General features: G+C 45.6%; 1 protein-coding gene across 5 annotated transcripts in view; it reads right to left on the bottom strand.

Moving 5' to 3' along the window:
* The window catches only part of LOC133499934 (zinc finger SWIM domain-containing protein 6-like), a 95,913-nt gene that overhangs the window by 8,276 nt on the left and 64,903 nt on the right, over positions 1-22,734 (bottom strand). For 2 of the 5 annotated variants that reach the window (XM_061818380.1, XM_061818382.1), the window contains 7 exons: positions 21,196-21,346; positions 16,486-16,665; positions 16,179-16,349; positions 15,951-16,097; positions 15,720-15,866; positions 14,186-14,500; positions 11,896-12,031 (listed from right to left, as the gene is read on the bottom strand). In XM_061818380.1, coding sequence (XP_061674364.1) covers positions 11,896-12,031; positions 14,186-14,500; positions 15,720-15,866; positions 15,951-16,097; positions 16,179-16,349; positions 16,486-16,665; positions 21,196-21,346 — 1,247 coding nt within the window. Of the gene's footprint in view, positions 1-11,895; positions 12,032-14,185; positions 14,501-15,719; positions 15,867-15,950; positions 16,350-16,485; positions 16,666-21,195; positions 21,347-22,734 lie in introns of all 5 variants that reach the window. The other 3 variants (XM_061818381.1, XM_061818378.1, XM_061818379.1) reach the window with 3 other exon arrangements.

Raw genomic sequence — 22,734 nt, 5'->3', positions numbered from 1 at the left:
GAATGTCTTTGGGATGTGGGAGGAAACCGAAGTACCCGGAGAAAAGCCACGCAGGCACAGGGAGAACATGCAAACTCCACACAGGCGGGTCCGGGATTGAACCTCAGAACTGTGAGGCCAACGCTTTACCAGCTGACCCTGTAAATAAATGACTTCCAAAATTAATCTGACAATGAAATGACTTTCCTCTGTGTTAAATATAAAATGCATTGCAAGAATAAAAACTATTCCTCATGCAGAGCGTCCTTGGACTGAATTGTATTTCATGCCGCAGAGAGAAAAAAACTAAAGTGGGCTGATTCCGTATTCCGGTGTGACGGTCTGAGCGGTCCCCCGTGCTGAAAAGTCTCCTTGTGATTAATGCGCGTGCGTTACTACTAGCAGGTGAACTGTGGGTACATGGCAAACGCTTACTGGGAAATCTGCCGGTCTCATAGTTCCTTCTTCTACATACGTTATAACCTAACCCTAACCTAACTTTAAACGAAAAGACATACACATATATGTACGTTCTCTGTGTTTATCTTTCTGAGACGTCCACCCGAACATGAACGGTCGGTGACGAGTTCTCGAATGGGACATGTTCAAGCGTGGATGGGGATGTTTCAGACCGGACGAAAGTTTACAAAATATACTCGCGTGCGCATTAATCACGAGGAGACTTTTCAGCACCGGATGCGCTCAGACCGTCACACCGGTTCCTGGCCATGCGCAACCACATGTTGCTAGGCATGACACACAGAAAATCAGCGGGAACAGGAACAATTTCAGAAGGACGCAAAGAAAAACAGCGGCAACAAGAACAGAAATTTCGACAGCGAGAACAGGAACAAATTGACAAGAGTGCAGAGAGCCGGCAGGAACAGGAATAACGATTCAGATGGATCCAGGAAAGCCAGGAGGAACGGAATCAGATCTTAAGATCACGAGCAAAGCAATACTTTGAGCGAGAGAAGTTCCAAATAGAAGTCGAATGGCTACTCTGTATTAAATACAAAAGATATCTGCTGGATGCAGAGTGGCCAGTGCATGAATCAGAAGAAGAAAAATGTGAAGCGTCTGAAAGGAGACTGAAATGAAAACCTCTTCACAAGGTGGTGGTGGTGGTGGTGGGGGGGCGTCTGAGAATTAGCCAATTTACCCTCAACTTTGGATTCAATCAGCGAGGACGCGAGCGTGGACGTCTATTTTCTCCACTCAAACTGCTCCTAATCAACACAGAGCTACGCGACACCCGCTGCGGACCGAGGGGAGCCTCACCCTCTCACCCTCTCACCCTCTCACCCGCGTCCGCTTCATCTCCCGTTCCGCTTCACGGCTCGCTTTTTCCAAAGGTCTCCTCCGCTTCGGCGCGGCGGCAACGCGGCCTCCTCTCCGCCAATCGCAGAGCTAATTGAGTCCGCGGGGAAATTAAGGAAGGGATTCACCTTCCAGCCGCACGGGGCCTGGACACACATCAAACAAATACCGGCGCGCGCACACACCTGCCCTTTAGGAACACATCAAAGCAGGTTGGCAGAAAGCGACGCCATGCTAAATGCCAACTTTCAAGTGAGAAGGTGGTACATGCTGCTGGAAAAAGAAGTCCACAGAACAGTTGCAATGCGTCTCTTAAAGGTCCACTCTCCTGAAATGCACGATTTTTAGTATCCTATTAATGAAAAAATGGCAGCCGGTATAGACCCAGCCATTTTTTCACCACAAAATATGGCTTTTTTGTCACTCCCACCATGAATATTCAATCAAGGGATTTGTTTTCTAGAAGAAGCAGGAAGTGATGTGTGGGGCAGTAGCGCACTCAAGCGATCTCGTATATTTCTACTTGTTTTACCTGCGGGAAGCTAGCTAGCTCTTTGTTCCTTCGCGTTAGCCAAAATGCCGGCTCGTTGTATTGCTGGATATTGTTCAAACACTCGAGAGGATGGATTTACTCGCGGTTCATCGCAGTTAGTTAGTTAGTTTTACATGCAGGAAGCTAGCTTGTCGTTCCTTTCTGTTAGCCAAAATGCCGGCTTGTTGTATTGCTGGATATTGCTCGAACACTCGGGAGGATGGATTCACTCTTCATACTTTTCCAAAAGACCCAGTTTGTCGTGAAAAACGGATTGCACGGGTGAAAAGGACGAGAGCTTCGTGGGTTACAAATGACAGGTAGGTGTGTAGACAGCTACTAAAAAAAAAAAAAATGTTGGGGGGGGGTAATCCTCTCAGAATGTAACAAAAAAGATCCACGTAAGTCAGTCAGGGGTGCTAAATGTGTCGATGTAGCCGTCAGCGCCGAGCGCGGCTTCGTCTGGGCTGCCTCGTACATACTGTCTAGGAGTCTGTTGGTAGTTAGAAGTGCTCCGCATATCGTCTAAATATGGCTGGAAATGATAGGGTAATATTTCCCCGGTCACTTCACTTGATTGTGAGATGTTCTCTTCTTCGAAAAGAGCTTCCGTGTGGCACAGCGTGTTTTCAATGGCGAATGTGGTGGTGTGACGTCACGGACAGACGATGCAGGCAATATGGCGACCGCTTGGATGTCGAATGAGACTTCCGCAACTTTGCGCATGGATGACGCGATCTCTGCTTATATTTATTTTTTTCGTAAGGACATTGAAGTTTTTTTTTCATTACAATATCTATTTTAGAATGTTTATAGGCATGACACTTGACCTTGAAAGGAGTCGGACTTTTTAGCAATGTTTCTGCAGCCGAAAGAAAGTCCATTACGATGAAAATCAAGCTCAAGATCATAAAAAGGTTGGAGAAAGGAGAGACGCCAACACCACCATGACTTCCGTCGGTCAACCATGGTGACAATTAGCCCATATTTTAGCGCATGTGAAGGGTTCCGTTCCTACAATGATGACAAAACAAGGTTCTTTGAGACTTGTGGAGATGGAGAGGACTGAGGACCGGGTTCCTTGGCAATAGCTAAGCACAGCCTCCCTTTCTTCTTCTCCATCCGCCTCTCAGCAGTAATACTAAGTTGTCATCTTGTTTATTTCAATGGATTTGTTTTTTTTTTTTTTAATGTAAATTCTGACTTTAATCGTGGAATCTGATGTAAGACGAAATTCGAGTTAAGTCGCTACTCTGGGAACGGATCTCAGTCGTAGACCCAGGACTCCCAGTAGTCAATGAAGCCTACGTTAACTTCTGTGCGTGAATGGCAAAAGGAGAAATTAATGACTTAACGAATGCCATATTTGCTTGCCCGTGTGTTATGTCGCATCAAGCTAGTATGCTAACACAGCTGATATGCCTCGTGTTTGCTTGTGATGAAAATTTCAACTACTAAATATGTTAATGTTTATGTACTATGGGTTGACGATCGTGTACATGCTAGATGCATGGTGCTGATGCTTTATGATCCACTTGGCTTGCAATGTTTTAGCTCAATTTCATGGCATTTTAACGGCTTTAGCCGCATTTTGTGGCATTCAGGAGATAAATATCGTCGGATTTTGACGATTCGTAACAGAGGTGGAAGAGTGTTTGCACATCTGTCGCCACAGTTTTGAAGTTGTGGCATTTGTGCGCTCGCAGCTTTCTTTGTGAATTATGTTGTTCCCATTCTTGCGTGTTTCCTGGGTAACGCGGTTTCCTTCCACATTCCAGAAACTTTCGAGGTCAACTGAAGACTCTCAATTGTCCTCCGGAGTTAATGTAAGACTGTCCTTTGATTGACAGCAAGTCCAGGATTTACACCGATCCCGTCAACAGCCACCTGAAATGGGCTCGATATCACCGGCAAACCAAAAGATGATCAGTGGTGTAGAGATTTGTCGGGGAAAAGCCATCATAACGTGAATTCAAATGCAATGCACATAAAAGTTCAAGGAAAAAGGTGCAGAAGTAAACGTTAAAAATGAACAGCACACAAATGTATGAAACGTAAAAGTTAAACACAAGAGAACTGCACGTTGTCAGTGATGCATTTCATGTTCCACTAGAGGGAGTCCGAGTACCACGACCACATTTTGACCGTGGCGTTGCGACTCGTAGCCTGAAAGTGACTCCGGCTATTCACCCAGCCGAGCTGTGATGTGTTGAGAAAGTAAATGTGGCGTCGGTTGTTACGCGGACGCTCAGACGAACTTTCCTCCAGACACGATTTTGTTTTTTAATGTCGAATCTGACGGGTGGCCAGGTGGCACTCGGGAGACCCAATTATTTGTGTAGCAGCCACGGCTAATTGATTTATACAGCACGCGCCACACACAAGGTAACGCAAAGTGCTTTTCACGATCAAAAGCATTTCATAAGCAAGGAGACAAAAATAAAAGCTGCCGGCGCTTTTTCACATGACCACAACAGGTCCACAACTCCAGCCAGGGAGGTGAAGACGTTGCAATTGCTTTTATGCTTTTTTTTTTTTTTTTTCTTTTCGACGGTCAAGCAAGACCACACCGGGGGCCCTTCTGAAAGATTCCTGGGGTGCGGCAAAGCAGAGAAAAAATGGCCCTGGGTTTAAAAAATAAAGAAAAAAAGATGAAGGCCTCATCAACATTCCAGGCTTTGTATGGGCTGCACCAGAGAGAGAGAGCGAGCCAGAGGGCCTCCATTGGACGGGAGCTCAAGAGGCCGGTCGGGACCGCTGAAAAATAACCTCCTCGACGTGTTGGGAGTGGAAATCCATACTGGGCCGCTTTTGTTCCCTTTGCCTATCCACGGACTGTTGCGCAAGCGTTCGCTCAAGCACAGCTACAGACGGACCCCAGCTGCCGGATGCAAAATGGTGCGTGCAGGAAAGGAAACGTACAAAACATCTCTGTGCAAAGCCCACAGACGCGTCCCACTTCCGAGAGCACTTGTCTTCATTATGCCGGAGCCCGACGCCTTACAGGGAAGAAAAGAAGTATTTGAACACCCTGCTATTTTGCAAGTTCTCCCACTTAGAAATCACGGAGGGGTCTGAAATTTTCACTGCGAGAGATCGTATAAAAAGAAAAATCCAGAAATCACAATGTATGATTTTTTTCAAGGATTTATTTGTGTGACACAGCTGCAAATTAGTATTTGAACACCATTTGGTACAGTGGCCTTTGTTTGCAATTAAAGGGGTCAAATGTTTCCTGTAGTTGTTCACCAGGTTTGCACACACTGCAGGAGAGATTTTGGCCCACTCCTCCACACAGATCTTCTCTAGGCTGTCTCTGAGAAACACGGACTTTCGTCTCCCTCCAAAGATTTTCTTTTGGGTTTAGGTCTGGAGACTGGCCAGGCCACGCCAGAACCTCAATATGCTTCTTACGGAGCCACTCCTTGGGTTTCCTGGCTGTGTGCTTCGGGTCGTTGTCATGTTGCAAGACTCAGCCACGACCCATCTTCAATGCGCTGACTGAGGGAACGAGGTCGTTCCCCAAGATCTCACAAAACATGGCCGCGGTCATCCTCTCCTTCATACGGTGCCGTCGTCCTGTCCCATGTGCAGAAAAAACACCCCCAAAGCGTGACGCTACCACCACCATGCTTCACAGTAGGGACGGTGTTCTTGGGATGGAACTCATCATTCGTCTTCCTCCAAACACGGTTAGTGGAATTATGAGCAAAAAGTTCCATTTTGGTCTCATCTGACCACAACACTTTCTCCCACAGAGGACATGGACCTACAATGAAAATGGTGGGAGAACTTGCAATATAGCAGGGAGTTCAAATACTTATTTTCTTCACTGAACGTCCTGGACTGTGCACCAGCCAATTACAGGGCGCATACAGTACAGACAAACCAAACCACTGCAACTCACACCCATGACCAGTTTAAGGCCTTCAATGACGCTGACATGCACACTTTTGCAATGCGGCAAGAAGGCGGAGTACAGACGAGTAGTAAACATGGAAGAAAAAAAAAAAACTCACGATGTGAACCCCTGAACCTCAAAACTGCGAGACAGATGTGCTAACTACTAAGTATTTCTGCTGCCTGACTCTGGAAGCAATTATAGGAAACCCCTAATTGTAATTGACACACCACTAAAATGAATAAAATAATAATTGCCTATACTTACAATTTAAACCACAAGTATACACGTGTGTTAACCAATTGGCCGCCATTTGAAAAAAATTAAAAAAATAAATCAATAAAAACAACAACAAAAAAAAAGCTGCAAATAGGCGACACCAAGGGTGCCGAACCACAAGTACGCAGGGGTACTTCCTTGATACCGATTACTACTTCCCTATTTGCCAGGGCTTTGGCACCACCAAAGTGTTATAGCAGGGGTTGGGAAGCTATGGCTCGCGGGCCACACCTGGCTCTTTTAGGTGGTCGCATATGGCTCGCAGCCCATCAGTGTGTTTTTTTTTTTTTTTTTTTAATAATGACAGAGTGCTTATGCGCTGCTCACCACCAGAAATTTTTTTCCATAAATACTCCGTCGGCAAGCATTGTTGGAGAGTGCAAATAAGTGGGGACGAATGAAATAAATTCAACCGGCAGACCAGCTGATTGTGAAAACTTGGGACGCATTTCCCATCACATATCACACACACTGCGGCGTGTGAGTATTGCTGTACTGACAATGTTTAGTTCTACCTGTGCATATGAAAAGTCTTCACATTAAAAAAAAAAAAAAAAAAAAATTAAAACCAACCTACATTCATGAATAACGGATGGAAGTCTCAAAGGCTGCATGAACTTTAATTTAATGATGTAGGAAACGGACCACAGTCATCAGCAAAGAAGTCGCATTAATGGTAAGAAGTACTTTTGTCATCATTGGTTAGCAAACCCATCCATTCATCCAGCCATTTTAATTGCCGCTTGTCCTCACGAGGGTCGTGGAGATTGCTGGAGCCTATCCCAGCTGTCACCGGGTAGGAGACACCCTGAATTGGTTGGCAGCCAATCGCAGGGCACATGGAGACCAACAGTCGCACTCACAATCACACCCAGGGGGCAATTCAGGGTGTCCGATTAATGTTGCACTTTTTTGGGATGTGGGAGGAAACCGGAGTGCCCGGAGAAAACCCACGCAGGCGGGTCAGGGATTGAACCTGGGACCTCAGAACTGTGAGGGCAAAGCTTTACCAGCTAGCCACCGTGCCACCTGTAAAATAGTTGATTTTTCAAAATTGTATTGTAGGGCTGATATTATTTTTAGGTATTATTTCTGAAAAAAATGAATTACAGAGCTTAAAAAAAAGAGAACGATAAATTAATGCAACCAATATTCCAGGACCCCTGATAATTTTTTTTTTTACATACTCCATATCTTCCAAATTATTAAAAATGTTTTTTTTAATGCATTTATAGACTTATTGTACTCTTAAATTGTTGGTCTTACATAAAAGCACAAATACACTTTGAAAATATTGGATGGCTCTTTTGGGATTACATTTTCAAATATTTGCCGTTTATGGCTCTCTCAGCCGAAAAGGTTCCCGCCCCCTGCTGTGGAATAGGTGACGAAAATAAACCCAAAGAACATAATGCGAGTAAATGAATTTGACCACTAGGCGGGGAGGGGAGTTCACCGTATTGCAACTATAATTGATCTCAATGGGAAAGTGAGAACGCTAGAAAAACCTTCAGCTACGTCTGGCTACAAAAGCAAAAAAATAGAAACAAGCAGCACATCCCAGTTTTAGTCCAATCCCAAAGTCACCAGATGAGGTTTCTGGTCAACATCACCATGACGACCAACCCTCTCCTGTGTCATCTCGACTGTAAACACCCTGCGGCCCTCGTCGCTCCTCGTCGCTCATCCCTCAGCTAAGCTACACATCTGCAGACAAGAGCCACATCCATGCCGAACCCCCTCTCGAAACCTTGTTCCTTCTTTTCGCTTTCCAGAACCTTCCAGAGTTCAAACAGACGCTTCATAAGGCCCTCCTGCACAATCTGCATCCGAGCAGTTTTAAACATTGCACTTTTAAAAGAGTAACACGTGTGAGGTGTCTGGCCCAAAAAAAAAAAAAAAAAAAAAAATTGTCATTGTCATGTCATTGCGTTCACATTGTCGCAAAGATAGCATAAACAGTGCCGCGTCGGCAAAGATTATGCAGCGGATCAAAGGTTGTGGATTATAGCGAGGATCGAGCCTCATTAGCATTTGCAAGTCTCGTATCGCCTATGGAAATCTCTTATGATAATAGCGGCCGCTTCGCATTCGGCGTCTCGGCTTTGGAGGGAGCGCAGATAAGGAAAATGTGCAAGAGCGACAAGATTTTGCGTCTGTTCCTTCTTCGTCGCCCCCTCCTCCGAATTTCTGATTTTAACCTCAGCCGACACTGACAGACCAATCAGTGAGCTCCGCCTCGATTGAGTCCGCCCACGCTGTGCGGATACGTTATGAGCAAATGTAGCGTGCGTAAATTGAAAGCGCGTGGCGCATTTCAAAATGACTTTTAAAAGCAACATTACTGCAGGAGCACATATGCAAATTTTGAAGTACTCATTTTTTTTTCCATTTGTGCATTTTCATCCCAAAAAAAAAACCACAACAAAACATGACTATACATACGTAAGCTTGTTTCACTAAGTGGTACCACTCACCGATCTAAAAAGAAAAAAAAAAAAAGACCGGATAGCGCATACACATCGAGCGGTATGTCGATTGGTTGAAGCCAGTTGGCTGCCATCTTGGTACTCCCAAAGCATGTGGAAGACATAATTTACAGGTTGGATTATGGCGGCGTTTTTCCTCAAAGTTTGGCATGTAGAATTAAAACTGGTCATGTGAGTGTGACATTTTTTCAGTTCTGGTAACGTGAAGGATTTTAAATTCGGCTTGGTAAGCCAAAAAAGGGGAAGTGCAGAGGAAAGACATCGAACACCGTAACTACCAAGAAACCTTGGATATTATCTAGGGCCCGATTTACATGACATGTTAACTTTGCCCAAAATACACTGTGAAGCACTATCATCATAACATGGCAAAAAACTCTGAATTTTTTGGTCATAAAAACATTAGATTTTAAGTCAATCAGTTAGATATATTTTTGGAAATAAAGACTCGCAATGGGAAAATACATGCTCAACGCATTGTTCATTTGCTGTCTCATTTTAATTTTAATGCTGTCGCATTTTAAAATCAAATTCAATTTGCAGGGATCTGTATTACGAAATTCATCAAAATTTTCACAGAAAATGTGTTTTCTTGCTTATCCACCGATGAAGTTTGGGAAAATATTCACAACGCTTTTTCATGAAAAACCGTCGGCCTATGAAGGTGAAGCAGAGAGTGAATAGTTAACAACAACAAACGTAAACAAAACTTTGTTCAAGTGAATTAAGCACATCAGAAAATACTTAAACAAACTTTAAGAGTGTTAAAGTAAATCATTCTAATTTACCTGTGGAATGTTTTCTCACAGCCATGAAACAGGCAATTAGAGCACGGGTTTGTTTTGGGAGTATCAAGATGGCGGATGGCGACTTCAGTTTTGGTGGCCAATGAGCTATCCAGTCTTTTTTTTTTTTAGATCAGTGGTACCGCTTAAGAGAAACGTTCATAAAACAAGTCGGTGCACCGCTCTCTATTCTGTACGCCACCCGCCCCCCCAAAAAACGATCAAATTCAGTTTTTAGTCATTTTAATGGATGAATGACATTTTATGGAAGGAATTGTCACACTAGTCAGTTGTACAATTAGTACGAGTACTTTCTCTCTACACATTTTTTAATCTTGCGCACCACAGATTGAGATTCCCGGATTTACAGGGTTCAAACAAAGCTTTATCGAGTCACAACTGTCAGTTTTCTTCCGATTTCACACTTTTTTTTTTTTTTGGTATGAATTGCTACTGAATTGCCTGGTTACACAAGTGATTAAATGGCTGCAGTGGAGCAGCCGGATGAAGACAAATACAAAAAAAGCACATGACGTGAAAAGGTCTCGCTCTCTTCCTCCCTCCTTCTTTCTGCGCATGTATCAATGATAATGTTATAATGGGGGCCATTAAAATAGCCCCGGCTCCTTTACCTCCTCCCCTATATTTAACTGTCCGCCGTCCCGCGGGAGCCGTGAGCTATACGCGCTCGTGTTACACTACGCTACATTACACGCATTCATTATGTGCTGAGCAGACACCGCCGGGCTCCCGGGAGCATCCGTAAGTGGCCCGTATTATTCTAAATCGGCCCGCTTGGCAGCGCGGAGGAGTAACAAGTGAGGGGAGGCTGACTCGGGGAAAAGTTGGAACAAGTGAGAAGCGCCGGTGTGCCACTCGGTTAACTCAAGCGTGCTGCGTTCACTGTCCCGGTAAAGCCGGGGAAAACCCTTCCGCCACTTCGTTCAATGTATCGAAACAATTTCGACAGTTCCCGTGTGTGTGTATGGGGAGGTAACTCCTCATTACAGCCACACTAATTACACTCTCATTAATGTGATTAATATTCACTGATCCGGCTCCCCCGAGTCACAACATCAAAACACAGCAGCGCAGTATGATTAATACACATCGTCCCGACACGGATGCCCACACACACACACACACACACACACACACGCACACGCACACGCGCGACCCAAAATAGAGAGATCACACACACACACACACACACAGACGGACACACACAAACATTAAACACACTCACACTGCGACAAGATGTCAAACAGGGCACTCCTATCACAATCCCGAGATAATACATCCATCCGCCCATTTTCTTTGCTGCTTATCCTCACGAGGGGTCGCGGAGAGTGCTGGAGCCTATCCCGGCTGTCAACGGGCAGGAGGCCGGGTACACCCTGAATTGGTTGCCGGCATATCGCAGGGCACATGGAGACAAACAGACGCATTCACAATCACAGACTTATTGATTTGATAAGATTATTGACCTCTGTCACGGCCTCTCAAAAATCCTCATTTGGCCCAATACCGAATTGCATCGACCTCAGTCATAAACCCACATTTTACCATCTCAAATGCGTTGTTGTGACAAAAAACTTCACGACAAGCAGCTGATAGTGACTTACAAAAGGTGCTTGCGTCAAGCTGTAAAATTGCCATCCATCCATCCATCCATCCATCCATCCATCCATCCATCCATCCATCCATCCACCCACCCATCCATTTTCTTTTGTGTTTATCCTCACAAGAGTCACGGGGAGTGCTGGAGCCTATCGCAGCTGTCAACAGGGAGGACACGGGGTCCACCCTGAACTGGTTCCAGGCTAATCGCAGGGCACATTGAGACAAACAGCCGCACTCATAATCACACCAAGGGGCAATTTAGTGTCCAATTGATGTTGCATGTTTTCGGGAAGTGGGAGGAAACCGGAGTGCCCGGAGAAAAGCCACGCAGGCACGAGGAGAACATGCAAACTCCACAGAGGCGGGGCCGGGATTGAACCCGGGTCCTCAGGACTGTGAGGCCAATGCTTTATCAGCTGATGCAGTTTGGCCCCAGCACTCCCCGTGACCCTTGTGAGGATAAGCAGCTCAGAAAATGGATGGATGGAAGAGTTTCTTCTGATGACAGTGCATTATATTCTATACATTTCTCTACAAAAAAAATAATAATAATAATCAAAATGTGCAGGTGTGTCACTTCATACCAGGGGTGAATCTGGAATTGTGTGAAATAAACATCAGGTATAATAATTGCCCATATATATTCATATGTCCTCTTTAAAATGTTATTGTCAATTGCAATCATCAATTTAACGTTATTACTGCAATGTATTACTTTATCTTTTGACAAAATATGCTGATCTTTGACTTTAAAAATGAGTTGATGATGACGTTTACGACAGCGAGCTAGCCGAGTGGCTAACGACGCGGCTGAGTCACCGGAGAGCGTCGCGCCGCCGCACCGCTCGGCGGCCCCTCGTCTGTTTGCTGATGACTCAGCGCCGATTAAGTGCTTAACGTGTGCATTAAAAACGGGGGGAGGGTCCCCAAAGTCCACCTCTCAGTGGTTCTAAGGCCCCACCCCTCTCGAAAAGTATTAGAACTTACCGCATGGCTCTCAGTGCAATTTTGTACGCCAGTTCAGCGTCGTGAGGTAGGAGGGAGGTGAAGAGATAGCGGGCGAAGGTGTGCATGGGGACGCTCTCTCGGTGGACGATCTCCCCGAGGCCCGAGTACGGCCCGGCTGCACGGGAAGACAAAATCAAAAGAGCACAGTTGTCCGTTTGGCCGAGTGAATATGAACACACACGAGCAAGAAAAAAAGTTTCAAAAGCATTCTGGATCTTTTTTTTTACTACCGGTTCTGAATGCTACATGTGCACATTGCTGGGGAATATGTTTTCAACATTGATTTGATTTTTTTCAAAAAAAAAAGTGAATGTAAAAAGTCTCCACAACCCAGGTCAAATGATGGGATTTTGTGAGACCCAAAAAAAAAAAAAAATGGCCCAAGAAATATCTTGGACAAAGAATCAGAATCAGAACCATTTCAAGTGCCTCTGATGAGACCCAAATAAAGTGGAGCTGTTCTAGTAAAGGGGGGGGGGGGGGGCACGGTGGACCAGCTGGTAAAGCGTCGGCCTCACAGTTCTGAGGACACGGGTTCGATCCCCGGAACACCTGTGTGGAGTTTGCATGTTCTACCCCGTGCCTGGGTGGGTTTTCTCCGGGTGAGCACTCCGGTTTCCTCCCACATTCCGAAAACATGCAAATCAATTGGACACTCTAAATTGCCCCTAGGTGTGATTGCGAGCGTGGCCGTGTGTCTCTATGTGCCCTGCCCTTGGCTGGCGACCAGTTCAGGGTATACAGCTGGGATAGGCTCCAGCACTCCCCGCAACCCTCGTCAGGATAAGTGGCAAAGAAAATGGATGGTGGTTATGAATGGACCCATGAATTTGAGTTCCAGTGATTTTGTTGCTAAAAAAAGGTCCGGCTTCAATCCTGGACCCGCCTGGAGTTTGCATGTTCTCCCCGTGCCTGCGTGGCTTTTCTCGGGGCACTCTGGTTTCCTCCCACATTCCAAAAACTTGCAACATTAATTGGACACTCTAAATTGCCCCTAGGTGTGATTGTGAGTGTACTCCTGCCTCCTGCTCAGTGACAGCTGGGATTGGCCCCAGCACTCCCCGCGACCCTTGTGAGGATAAGCAGCTCAGAAAATGGATGGATGGATGTTCTAGTAAGCTTTCGCAGGGCACATCTACACATTCCATTCACGCCAATTAACGTGGGAGTTTTTCACGATTTGGATTTGCCTTTCTGGAAATGATTTTCATCAGGCTTCTGATTGGCTACACCGGCCTGATGGTGCGGCTCGGTCCGGTCCCGGTCTCGGACACATTTGCAACCCCTGTCGTTTAAAAATAGTCAAAATTCATACAGCGGTCTGTCTCCATTTGGCCACGTGGCGTTCAGATAAACAATGATGTCAAAGACCATCTGCTCGCGCTCGGCCTCGCGCTCTCTCGCGCGTCCCGTCCCACGCCGTCGTCTCGGGAGGTTTATTTTAAACCCCCCCTCGACCGCAGACCACATCACAGGGTGGCGGGGGTTGCAGCCTCCAGGGGGACCGACGGCGCGTGGGGGGTGGCGCTCTATGAGAAACAGAGCCAGAGGTGGGTGGTCGTGCCAGGACCCGGTTTGGATGCGGATGGGGGTTTGGGTAGGGCCGGGAGTCAAACGTTGGACTCCTCCCGGTTGTGGCATTCTGCACTCTAAATGAACACACTCTTGTGTGTGTGTGTGTACGATGTGCTGACACAATGGGCCGGGTGTTCTAAGCTAAGTGCTCATTTTGGTCAGCTTAGTCTCTATTTGCACCACAAAATGAAAAAATAATAAATGCAGCGATAGCCTCACAAGTTTTTCTAAGTTGCGACCTGTCACTTGGTCTTTTTTTTTTTTTTTAGCTCAATTACCTGCTTTATGGAAGTATGTACGTTTATGTGAAAATGCTTCTTGGGCACAAAAAAAGGTTGCGAACCGATATATTGTACTATATATATATATATATACATCCATTTTCTTCTCCGCTTATCCTCACAAGGGTCGCAGGCTGTGTTGGAGCCTATCCCAGCTGTCAACGGGCAGGAGGAGATCTATCAATCTATCTATCTATCTATCTATCTATCTATCTATCCGTCCGTCCGTCCGTCCGTCCGTCCGTCCGTCCGTCCATCCATCCATCCATCCATCCATCTATCTGTTTGTCTGTCCGTCCGTCCATCCGTCCATCCGTCCATCCATCCATCCATCCATCCATCCATCCATCCATCCATCCATCCATCCATCCATCCGTCCGTCCATCCATCGCAAGTGCGGCAATCCCACCAACCTTCGAGCAGAAAGACGGCCTCTTTGCGGAAGATCTTGACCAGCGAATCGTCCAGTTCGACTTCCTGAAGCTTGGCCAGCAGCTGCTCCTCGTTGCGGCACACCTTCTCCTGAGCGTACAGGCCGTCGGGCATGACCCGCTGCTGGCCCAGGCCCATCAGAGCCGTCTCCACCGCCAGCGCCACGTACGACTCGCCGTCGCCCAGCAGCCTCTGCACGGGCATCCGCTGGAGGTCCGCCCGGGTCACCACGCTGGAGCAGTCTGCGAAGAGGCACGACGGCGGGAGGCGTTTCACATTCTGATCCTCTCGTGTAGCTTATATTTGAAAAAAAAAAATAAAGTAAAAGTGTTAAATATGTAAATGTGAAATGACATTGGCAAAAATCTCAAATTTGAATGTTTTACTCCTCTTTTTTTTTTAGGGTGGAGAATGACATTCACTAGTGATGTAAAGGAAGAATGCAATTGAATACAGTTGGACATGAGCATACAATGTTTTCAAAGAAATTAATAATTATAATAATAATGAACATAATTAATAGATGATACATTAACTAGAAAGGAGATTTGCATATGCCACCCAAAAAAAAAAAAAAAAAAAAATAAGAGGAAGGCAAAAAGGAACACACACTTTCACGTATTGAGCGTTTAATAAGATTTGTGAAATCGGGAATAAAATATGTATCCAGTTTACCATGTTGAAAGGATCTTTCAAAACAATGTCTATATTTTTTAATCGTATCATAAATAATATTTCAAGATGAAGCTTTCTTTCATTTTGCTGGCCGACGACAGTTTCTAATTTGAACACCTGCAATCGTGCAAACTTATTATATAAAAGGGGAAGCAACATATTAAATCTCTTAGTATAACGTGGACCAGTTTTATACCATTGCCAACGTCTACAGAAATTAATATATCGTTCAATTAATATTGCTCTTACGGGCTGATAAAGCATTTCATTAAATGGTGCAGATGTACCTAATATTGTGGCCACACGACAGTGCTAAGCACTACAAATAATTTCTCATGGTAATTAATGCCTTCTGTAAGACAATTTCTATAACCATGGCAACTATGTTTATCCTTTTTAATTAAACATATTTTGAAAAATATTATGTACCTTAAGCATGTTTTTTTAGTGTATGCCTATTCTTTGTAAAAATATTTGTGTAATATGTATATATATATATATTTTTTTTTTTTTTAGTTAAACAATTTGGGAAAAATATATACACACAAACTATTTTATTGTCTTTATATGATGATGATCACGATGATGATGTATTTATCATTTGTCAGAATGCATTTAAAAATGCCCACAAAAATACACTTTATTAATTAATTATTGCTGACGAGCACAAATCAAAAAGTCATGTGTCAAGGAATTCAAATAACAACTGACCTGGAACCTGATTTGGGTCCCAAGCCTAATTTAAGAAAAATGGCCGTACGAAATAATACATTCGTAGCAGACGCGCAGTCATATTTTCATGGCGAGTTGCATATATTACAACGTATATAACAGCAGTACCCGAGAGATCCAAGCAGATATTGGACCCCTCCTCTCCCGCCCGTCCCGACTCAGTCAGGGTGCTGAAGAGGGTGCCGATGGGATCGAGCGGGTGCCCCACCCAGCCCTCCATGTTGGTGATGGAGGTGTGGCCTTTGTGGAGCAACTCTGAAACAACCCAAATATTTATCGGCATACACAGGAGGATCAAATAATTCACGTGCGCTAAAAAAAAAAAAAAGGAGTCCGTACCTTTCTTGTGCCGGCGGAAGTGCTCGAGTTGCCGCTGCTGTTGCCGCCGTAACGTGTTCACCACGGCGATGGCCAGTCGGAGTGCTTCTCGCGGGTAACCGTGGGATCGCAGAGCATCCACCCTGGCGCAGGCCGTTGGCACGTGTTCTAAGACGACGCGCGAGAGAAAGACAAAATTTACGCCAACATCCATTGGCGCAACTTGTTCTTCTTTTATATTGCGCTCACCGTGCCACAACGGCCAGCCGCGCGCGTCAAAGAGGGAGCCCTCCTGGTTGTCGTGGTAACAGTAGTTGGCGTAGAGGTCGCTGGCGATGATGTGCTGGAGGTGGCGGTCCTGCCAGTGCAGGTCGCAGGCCTCGATGGCCCGCGTGAACACGGTCCTGTGGGGGCGCATCTCTGCGAGGGGCAGAGGACCGACACGCTCGTCAGCGTCACGTATTAGAGGACGATAACCACAATAATAATAATAATAATAATAATACTCTTATGGAAAGAACCATTTCAGAAAATATGATTGGCATGTCAAAAAAACCTTGGTTGCCGTGGGCACCCTGAGGCAGCGAGTGGGTGAGGTTGGGCAGCTCGTTGCCGTGGTTTCCGTCCTCCCAGGGGCAAACGTCCACGCTGTTCCACCGGCGCAGCTGCCGCAGCCACGACGACTTCTGCTCCGCCTTGCAGTGCGGGTTCAGTACGATGCACATCCACAGGGCGCCTGGCGGGCACAAAACACGGACGCCCGTTCGATCTTTCAATCAAAACAGGCGAAGCAGGTCGGGCGAGTCAAATATGTAAAACCGGTTATTTTAATAACAATTGATGCTCATTTTTATGTTGTAAGGTGGAGAACTAATTTCATTTTAACAAGTGACATTAACAATTATTTTATAATGTTGTGTTTTTATGGAAATTAAAAAAAAAAAACAATTAGCACGTTATCTAGGAAATAACTCGTTCAATAAATTAACTACATAAAAAGAATGATTGGACGGCACGGTGATGCCACCGGTGAGAGTGCTGGCCTCGCAGTTATGAGGACCAGGGTTCGAATCCCAGCCCACGTCTGTGGAGTTTGCAGGTTCTCCCCGTGCCTGCGTGGGTTTTCTCTGGGCACTCCGGTTTTCTCCAACATCTCAAAAACATACAACATTAATTGGACACTCTAAATTGCCCGTAGGTGTGATTGTGAGTGGAAAGGATTGCTTGTGTCCGTGCGCCCTGCGATTGGCTGGCAACCACTTCAGGGTGTAACCCACCTCCTGCCCGATGACAGCCGAGATTGGTTGCAGACCTCCCATGACCCTCGTAAGGATGAGCGGCTCAGAAAATGGACGGATAGATGAAAAAACTATTTTTTTTTTTAAATTAAACCAAGAAATATTACAGATGTCTTGTTATAATGTAAAAGCAAAGCGATCTGGTATCATGGGCCACATTTTTTTCTCCTTCAAAATGCTCCTTTTGAACAACGAGATCCCTCTAATGCTGCGGTAGGACCATAGCTGTAAGATGCAACTCCAGAAATGTCAGGAAAAGCCTACTAGAACAAATGAACCTTATGTGGGAATAACAAAGTGGGGGCGGGTGTGTGCTGGCTTCCATTTAACATGAGTTTGAATGTGTTTAATTCTAAACAGCTACATCCCAAGTTATCAGAGGGTGTGTACGCTTATGCAAACACATCTTCTCAGTTGTTTGCGTTGTACTTCCTCTCTCTAAAGCACAGGTGTCAAACTCAAGGCCCTGGGGGGGGGGCGGGGGGCAGATTTGGCCTGCCGTATGATTTTATGTGGCCCGCGGAGCCAAATCTAGTGTCAATTTTCATGATTCCTGCAAAATCTGTACCAAAATCTGAAAATGTCATTATCATAAATGATGAAGTTGAGATATTACAAGCATTTTTCTGTTAGCAGTTGAAAAACACATTGCCCTTGATTTCTGATTCCAAAACTAGCTCATAAATTGATCATGAAAATGTGATCTATCCATCAGTTTTCTTTGCCGCTTATCCTCACGAGGGTTGCTGCGAGTGCTGGAGCCCAACCCAGCTGTCAACGGGCGGGAGGCGGGGCACACCCTGAACTGGTCAACAGCCAATCGCAGGGCGCATCGAGACAAACAGCCGCACTCACAATCACACCTAGGGGCAATTTAGAGCGTCCAATTCATGTTGCATGTTTTTGGGATGTCGGAGGAAATGCCCGGAGAAAAGCCACGCAGGCACGGGGAGAACATGCAAACTCCACACAGGCGGGTCCGGGATTGAACCTCCTCAGAACTGTAAGGCCAACGCTTTACCAGCTGATGCGCCGTGCCGCGTAAATATGATGAGAAGATTAAATATTTTCATTGTTTCCCAGTCACAACGGCCCTCTGAGGGAAGCCGGAACCACAATGCGGCCCTCGAGAAAAATGAGTCTGACGCCCCTGCTCGAAAGGACGTCTGCTTTTTTTTCCTCACCCCAATTGTGTTGTCAAGGTCATAGGTCACATTGACGGTGGAAAGAGTTTGACAATAATTTATCTGCCTCATTTTTTTTAAAAACATCACAAAAAATATCGCATTTGAACAGGGGGAGATGGATTTTGTTTTTTTTTTTTTATATACACTGTACATCTCCAAGCTGTGTTTCAAAGAAGTCCAACAACTCGCAGCGTCCTCCCGATTTTCCTTTCAGAGTACTTTTTGTACCCCAGAAAGAAGAAGTATGTAAAAGAACTTCACAGGTCCTGCGGCAACGCGGAATGCGCACACATCATTTTGGAGCAAATTGGAACAAACAGAATATGAAAAGTGGTTGAGTCTCACGGGACGCGAGCACATTCGGGGATTTTACTCTGAAGACGGCGTCGCGCTCCCCGTTGAGGGGTGGGTTTGGGGGAAAGGGCGGACGCAAGGACGTGAAGGATGTGAAGTCGTGTGTATATATATATATATATATATATATATATATATAAATTGAAAAAAAAAATAAAAGTGAACAAAAAAAGGAATGCAGAAAAAAGGAAACGGAAAAGGAGGGGATGATGCGGACGAGAAGGCTCGGCTTTCAGTCGGGAGGAAGACGACGAGCCGCGGCCTTAAAAAGGAAGCCGAGACAAAAGAGCGGCGATGAAGGAGAGCGCGAGAGAAAAGAGGCGAGCGCGCCGGGCGTTGAGCGCGCATCACGGGGAGCGATAAGGACTCCAGAAGAAGCCTTTTCAAGTGTCGACTTCAAAAAGGAGAGCGCCCGACGCGTGCGTCCAATTCCAAGAATACGTGCCGCGGAAGCAGATGAGATCATTGGGCCGTCCAAACAAAATATGACACAAAAAGCAGGAGAGAGAGAGAGAGAGAGAGAGCGACGTCGTCGTCGTCCACGTCCGCAGCGGCGTCGGCAGGAGAGACAACAAAGGCTGGAGACAAACATGGTGGCCGTCGCTGTCGCTTTTTTGTCGTGTCGAGCGTCTGTCGCAAGACAACACGGCGTCAAACTCAAACGGCGCTCAGCTGAAAAGATGCAGCGTGTCCATGGAACCTGCTCTCGATTGCAAAAAGAAAAAAAAAGCTAACCACAAATTCTGACCAGCTATCACGGTTTTAGTGCAACGCGTCGGCCATGTTTGGTGGACTATGTGGGTCGTTTCTTCCAGCGTTGATCATGTTTGTGGCAGTCATTATTGTGGTTGATTTTGTACGTGCATACACAAAAGATGCATTGCATTACTTCTTTGTGCCACTGTCATGAAATGCATCATTTTTAGTATGGTATTAATGAAAAAAAACAAAAAAAAAGGCAGCCGTTTTTTTCACCACAACACATGAATTTGACGCGCATGGCTTTTTGTCACTCCCGCCGTGAAAATCCTTTCGAGGGATTTGCTTTCGAGAAGAAGCAGGAAGTGACGTACGGGGCAGGACCGCCCTCAAGTTAGTTTTACATGTTGTTCCTTCCTGTTAGCCACAATGCCGGCTCCTTGTATTGCCGGATATTGCTATTGATATTTGAACACTCGAGACGACGAATTCGCTCTTTGTACTTTTCAAAAAGACCCGGTTCGTCGTGAAAAATGGATTGCACGGGTGCAAAGGACGAGAGCTTCGTGGGTTCCAAATGACAAGTAGGTGTGTGTCTGTACACTAGTTTGGGGGAGGGGGGGCGTAATCCTCACAGAATGTAACAAAAGTTCCACGTACGTAAGTCAGGGGTGCTAAATGCGTCGATGTACCCGTCGGCGCCGAGCGCGGCTTCGGTCGGGCTGGCTCATACGAACTGTCTGGGTGTCTGTTGTTAGTTAGAAGTGATCCGCATATCATCTAAATGTGGCTCGAAACGACTTTGCTCGATTGTGAGATGTTCTCTTCTTTGAAAAGAGCTTCCGTGTCCCATTGTAATGTCGCGGCGTGACGTAATGAACAGACGTTGCGGGCAATATGGCGACCACTTGGATGTTGAATGAGACTTCCGCAACTGCTCGCATGGATGACGCGCTCTCTCCTCATATTTATTTTTTCCTATGGACATTGAAGTGAATGTTATATGTTATTTTTTATTACAATATGTATTAGAATGTTTATAGGCATGACACTTGACGTTTAAATGACATATGTTGGTACCATGGGTATGATTTTGAATTCAGAATTTGAGGCAATAAAATGAGTCTTTGCTAAATGTTTACCATTGGCGATTAGCATTGGTACACTAGCGAACACCATTTTAGCAACAAAAAAATTGCTAACTACCATTCAACTTACGCACACGTCATGCTTAACCCTTATCAAACATTTAACTGTCTTTTTTTCTTTGCAAATCATTTTCAGATGCTCCTCTGGCATTTTTGGCAAAGTTTACAAGTGGCCCAACACCGTGTCGGTCCGCAATAAATGTCCGTGTGAAACATTGGTTCCGGTGGCGCCAACTATTACTATTTTTTCGTTTTTCTTTTGGTCCGGGTGGAGCTTTGAGCTGGAAATTCTGCGTACACCTATTTTTTTAAGTCAACGTACCCAAGTTATTTGATTTTGGGTTGAGAGGACTGTATGTAGGTCACGTATTAAGAGTTTGCTGCAAAATGTAAAATGTTTGTGGAGTATTTTAAAACTGTACAGTATTGACCGTGTATTATTGCACTCCGGCCAGTGCAGTTTGTGGGCTGTCAAAAACCAAAAAATAAACAGACAAACACTTTTTTTGTGTGTCTTTAAGGAGACGTCCGGGTCCGATCAACCACCTCGTTGAATCGGTGCCCCGTCGGCGTGCCGTACCCAGTTCGTCCCAGAGCTGTCTGTACTTGTCCGTCATGGTGGTGCCTTGCTGTCTCCACAGCGCCAACCGAGGGTCGGCCATGAACTGCTCCGTGATCAGCGTTAACATCCTCGCTCCGTTGGAGTCGCGCATCTTCAGCATCTCTCGCACCTGCGGGGGGCCGACAGGGAGCGCCGTCAGTACAACGCGAAGTGGACGCAAAAACGAACCGTGAAGCGTCGTAAGCGGCTTACGAAAAAAAGGTCACTTCGTGGTCGTGTGAACGAAATGAGGGGAAACACAAAAAAACGAACGGAAACAGTTCAGGGACGGAAATTACGATGGCGCACTTTGGAGTGTTGGCCTCCGTCAAGGCCTAATAATTTGGACTAGAGGCTGACTAGAGGAATAAAACAAAATCTGGCTGAATAAAATCTAGAGTGAAAATAATATGGAATCTTCTTGTCTTAAACATTTGAAAATCGCTTATAATCACAATCGTGAACTCTCGAACCCACAAGTGTCAAACTCAAGGCCCGGGGGCCAGATTCGGCCCGCCGCATGATTTTACGTGGCCCGCGGAGCCAAAACTCGAGTGTCAATTGTTGAGATATTACAAGCATTTTCGTTACCGATTGAAAAGCACATTGCCCTTGATTTCTGATTCCAAAACTGGTTCATAAATCGATCATACGATCCATCCATCCATCCATTTTTTCGCCGCTTATCCTCACCAGGGTCGTGGGGATTGTGCTGGAGCCTATCCCAGCTGTAACGGGCAGGAGGCGGGGCACACCCTGAACTGGTTGCCAGCCAATTGCAGTGCACAAAGAGACAAACAATCACACCTAGGGGCAATTTTAGAGTGTCCAATTAATGATGCATGTTTTTGGGATGTCGGAGGAAATATGTAAATATGGTGAGACGATGAAATATTTTTATTGTTTCACAGTCACAACGGCCCTCTGAGGGAAGCCGGAACTATAATGCGGCTCGCGAGAAAGATGAGTTTGACACCCCTGATCTCATCGAAAAAGAAAAAAATCACAACCTCTACTTCAACCCAAACAATAGATGGATTTTTTCGTGTGTGTCACTGAAGGAGTTCTGCCATTTTGGTAGCGTGGCACAGTGGCGCAGCTGGAAAGTGCTGGCCTCACAGTTCTGAGGTGCACAGGTTCGATCCCGGGGACCCGCCCGTGTGGAGTTTTGCATGTTCTCCCCGTGCCTGCGTGGCTTTTCTGCGGCCACTCCGGTTTCCTCCCACATCCCAAAAACGTGCAACATTAATTGGACACTCTAAATTGTCATTGTCAGTGCGAATGGTTGCCCTTGTGAGGATAAGCGGCTAAGAAAATGGATGGATGCCGTTTTTGTATAACTGATGAGAAACTAACAGCTCGCCAAGTATCAAACTAATGTGCTTGCTGGCTGAAAAAAATTCAATTTATGTTCCAGTTCAAAAAGCTTCAGATGGAAATCAGTAAAGACTTTTTTTTTTTTTTTTTTTTTGTAATCTTGATGAATAACTCTGGGGTGCGCACACTCATGAATAGAAA

Source organism: Syngnathoides biaculeatus, chromosome 4 (assembly GCF_019802595.1).
Source record: "Syngnathoides biaculeatus isolate LvHL_M chromosome 4, ASM1980259v1, whole genome shotgun sequence".
Classification (NCBI taxonomy): domain Eukaryota; kingdom Metazoa; phylum Chordata; class Actinopteri; order Syngnathiformes; family Syngnathidae; genus Syngnathoides; species Syngnathoides biaculeatus.
The sequence above is the reverse complement of the archived record's forward strand: the minus strand, read 5'-3'. Positions and strand labels throughout refer to the sequence as shown.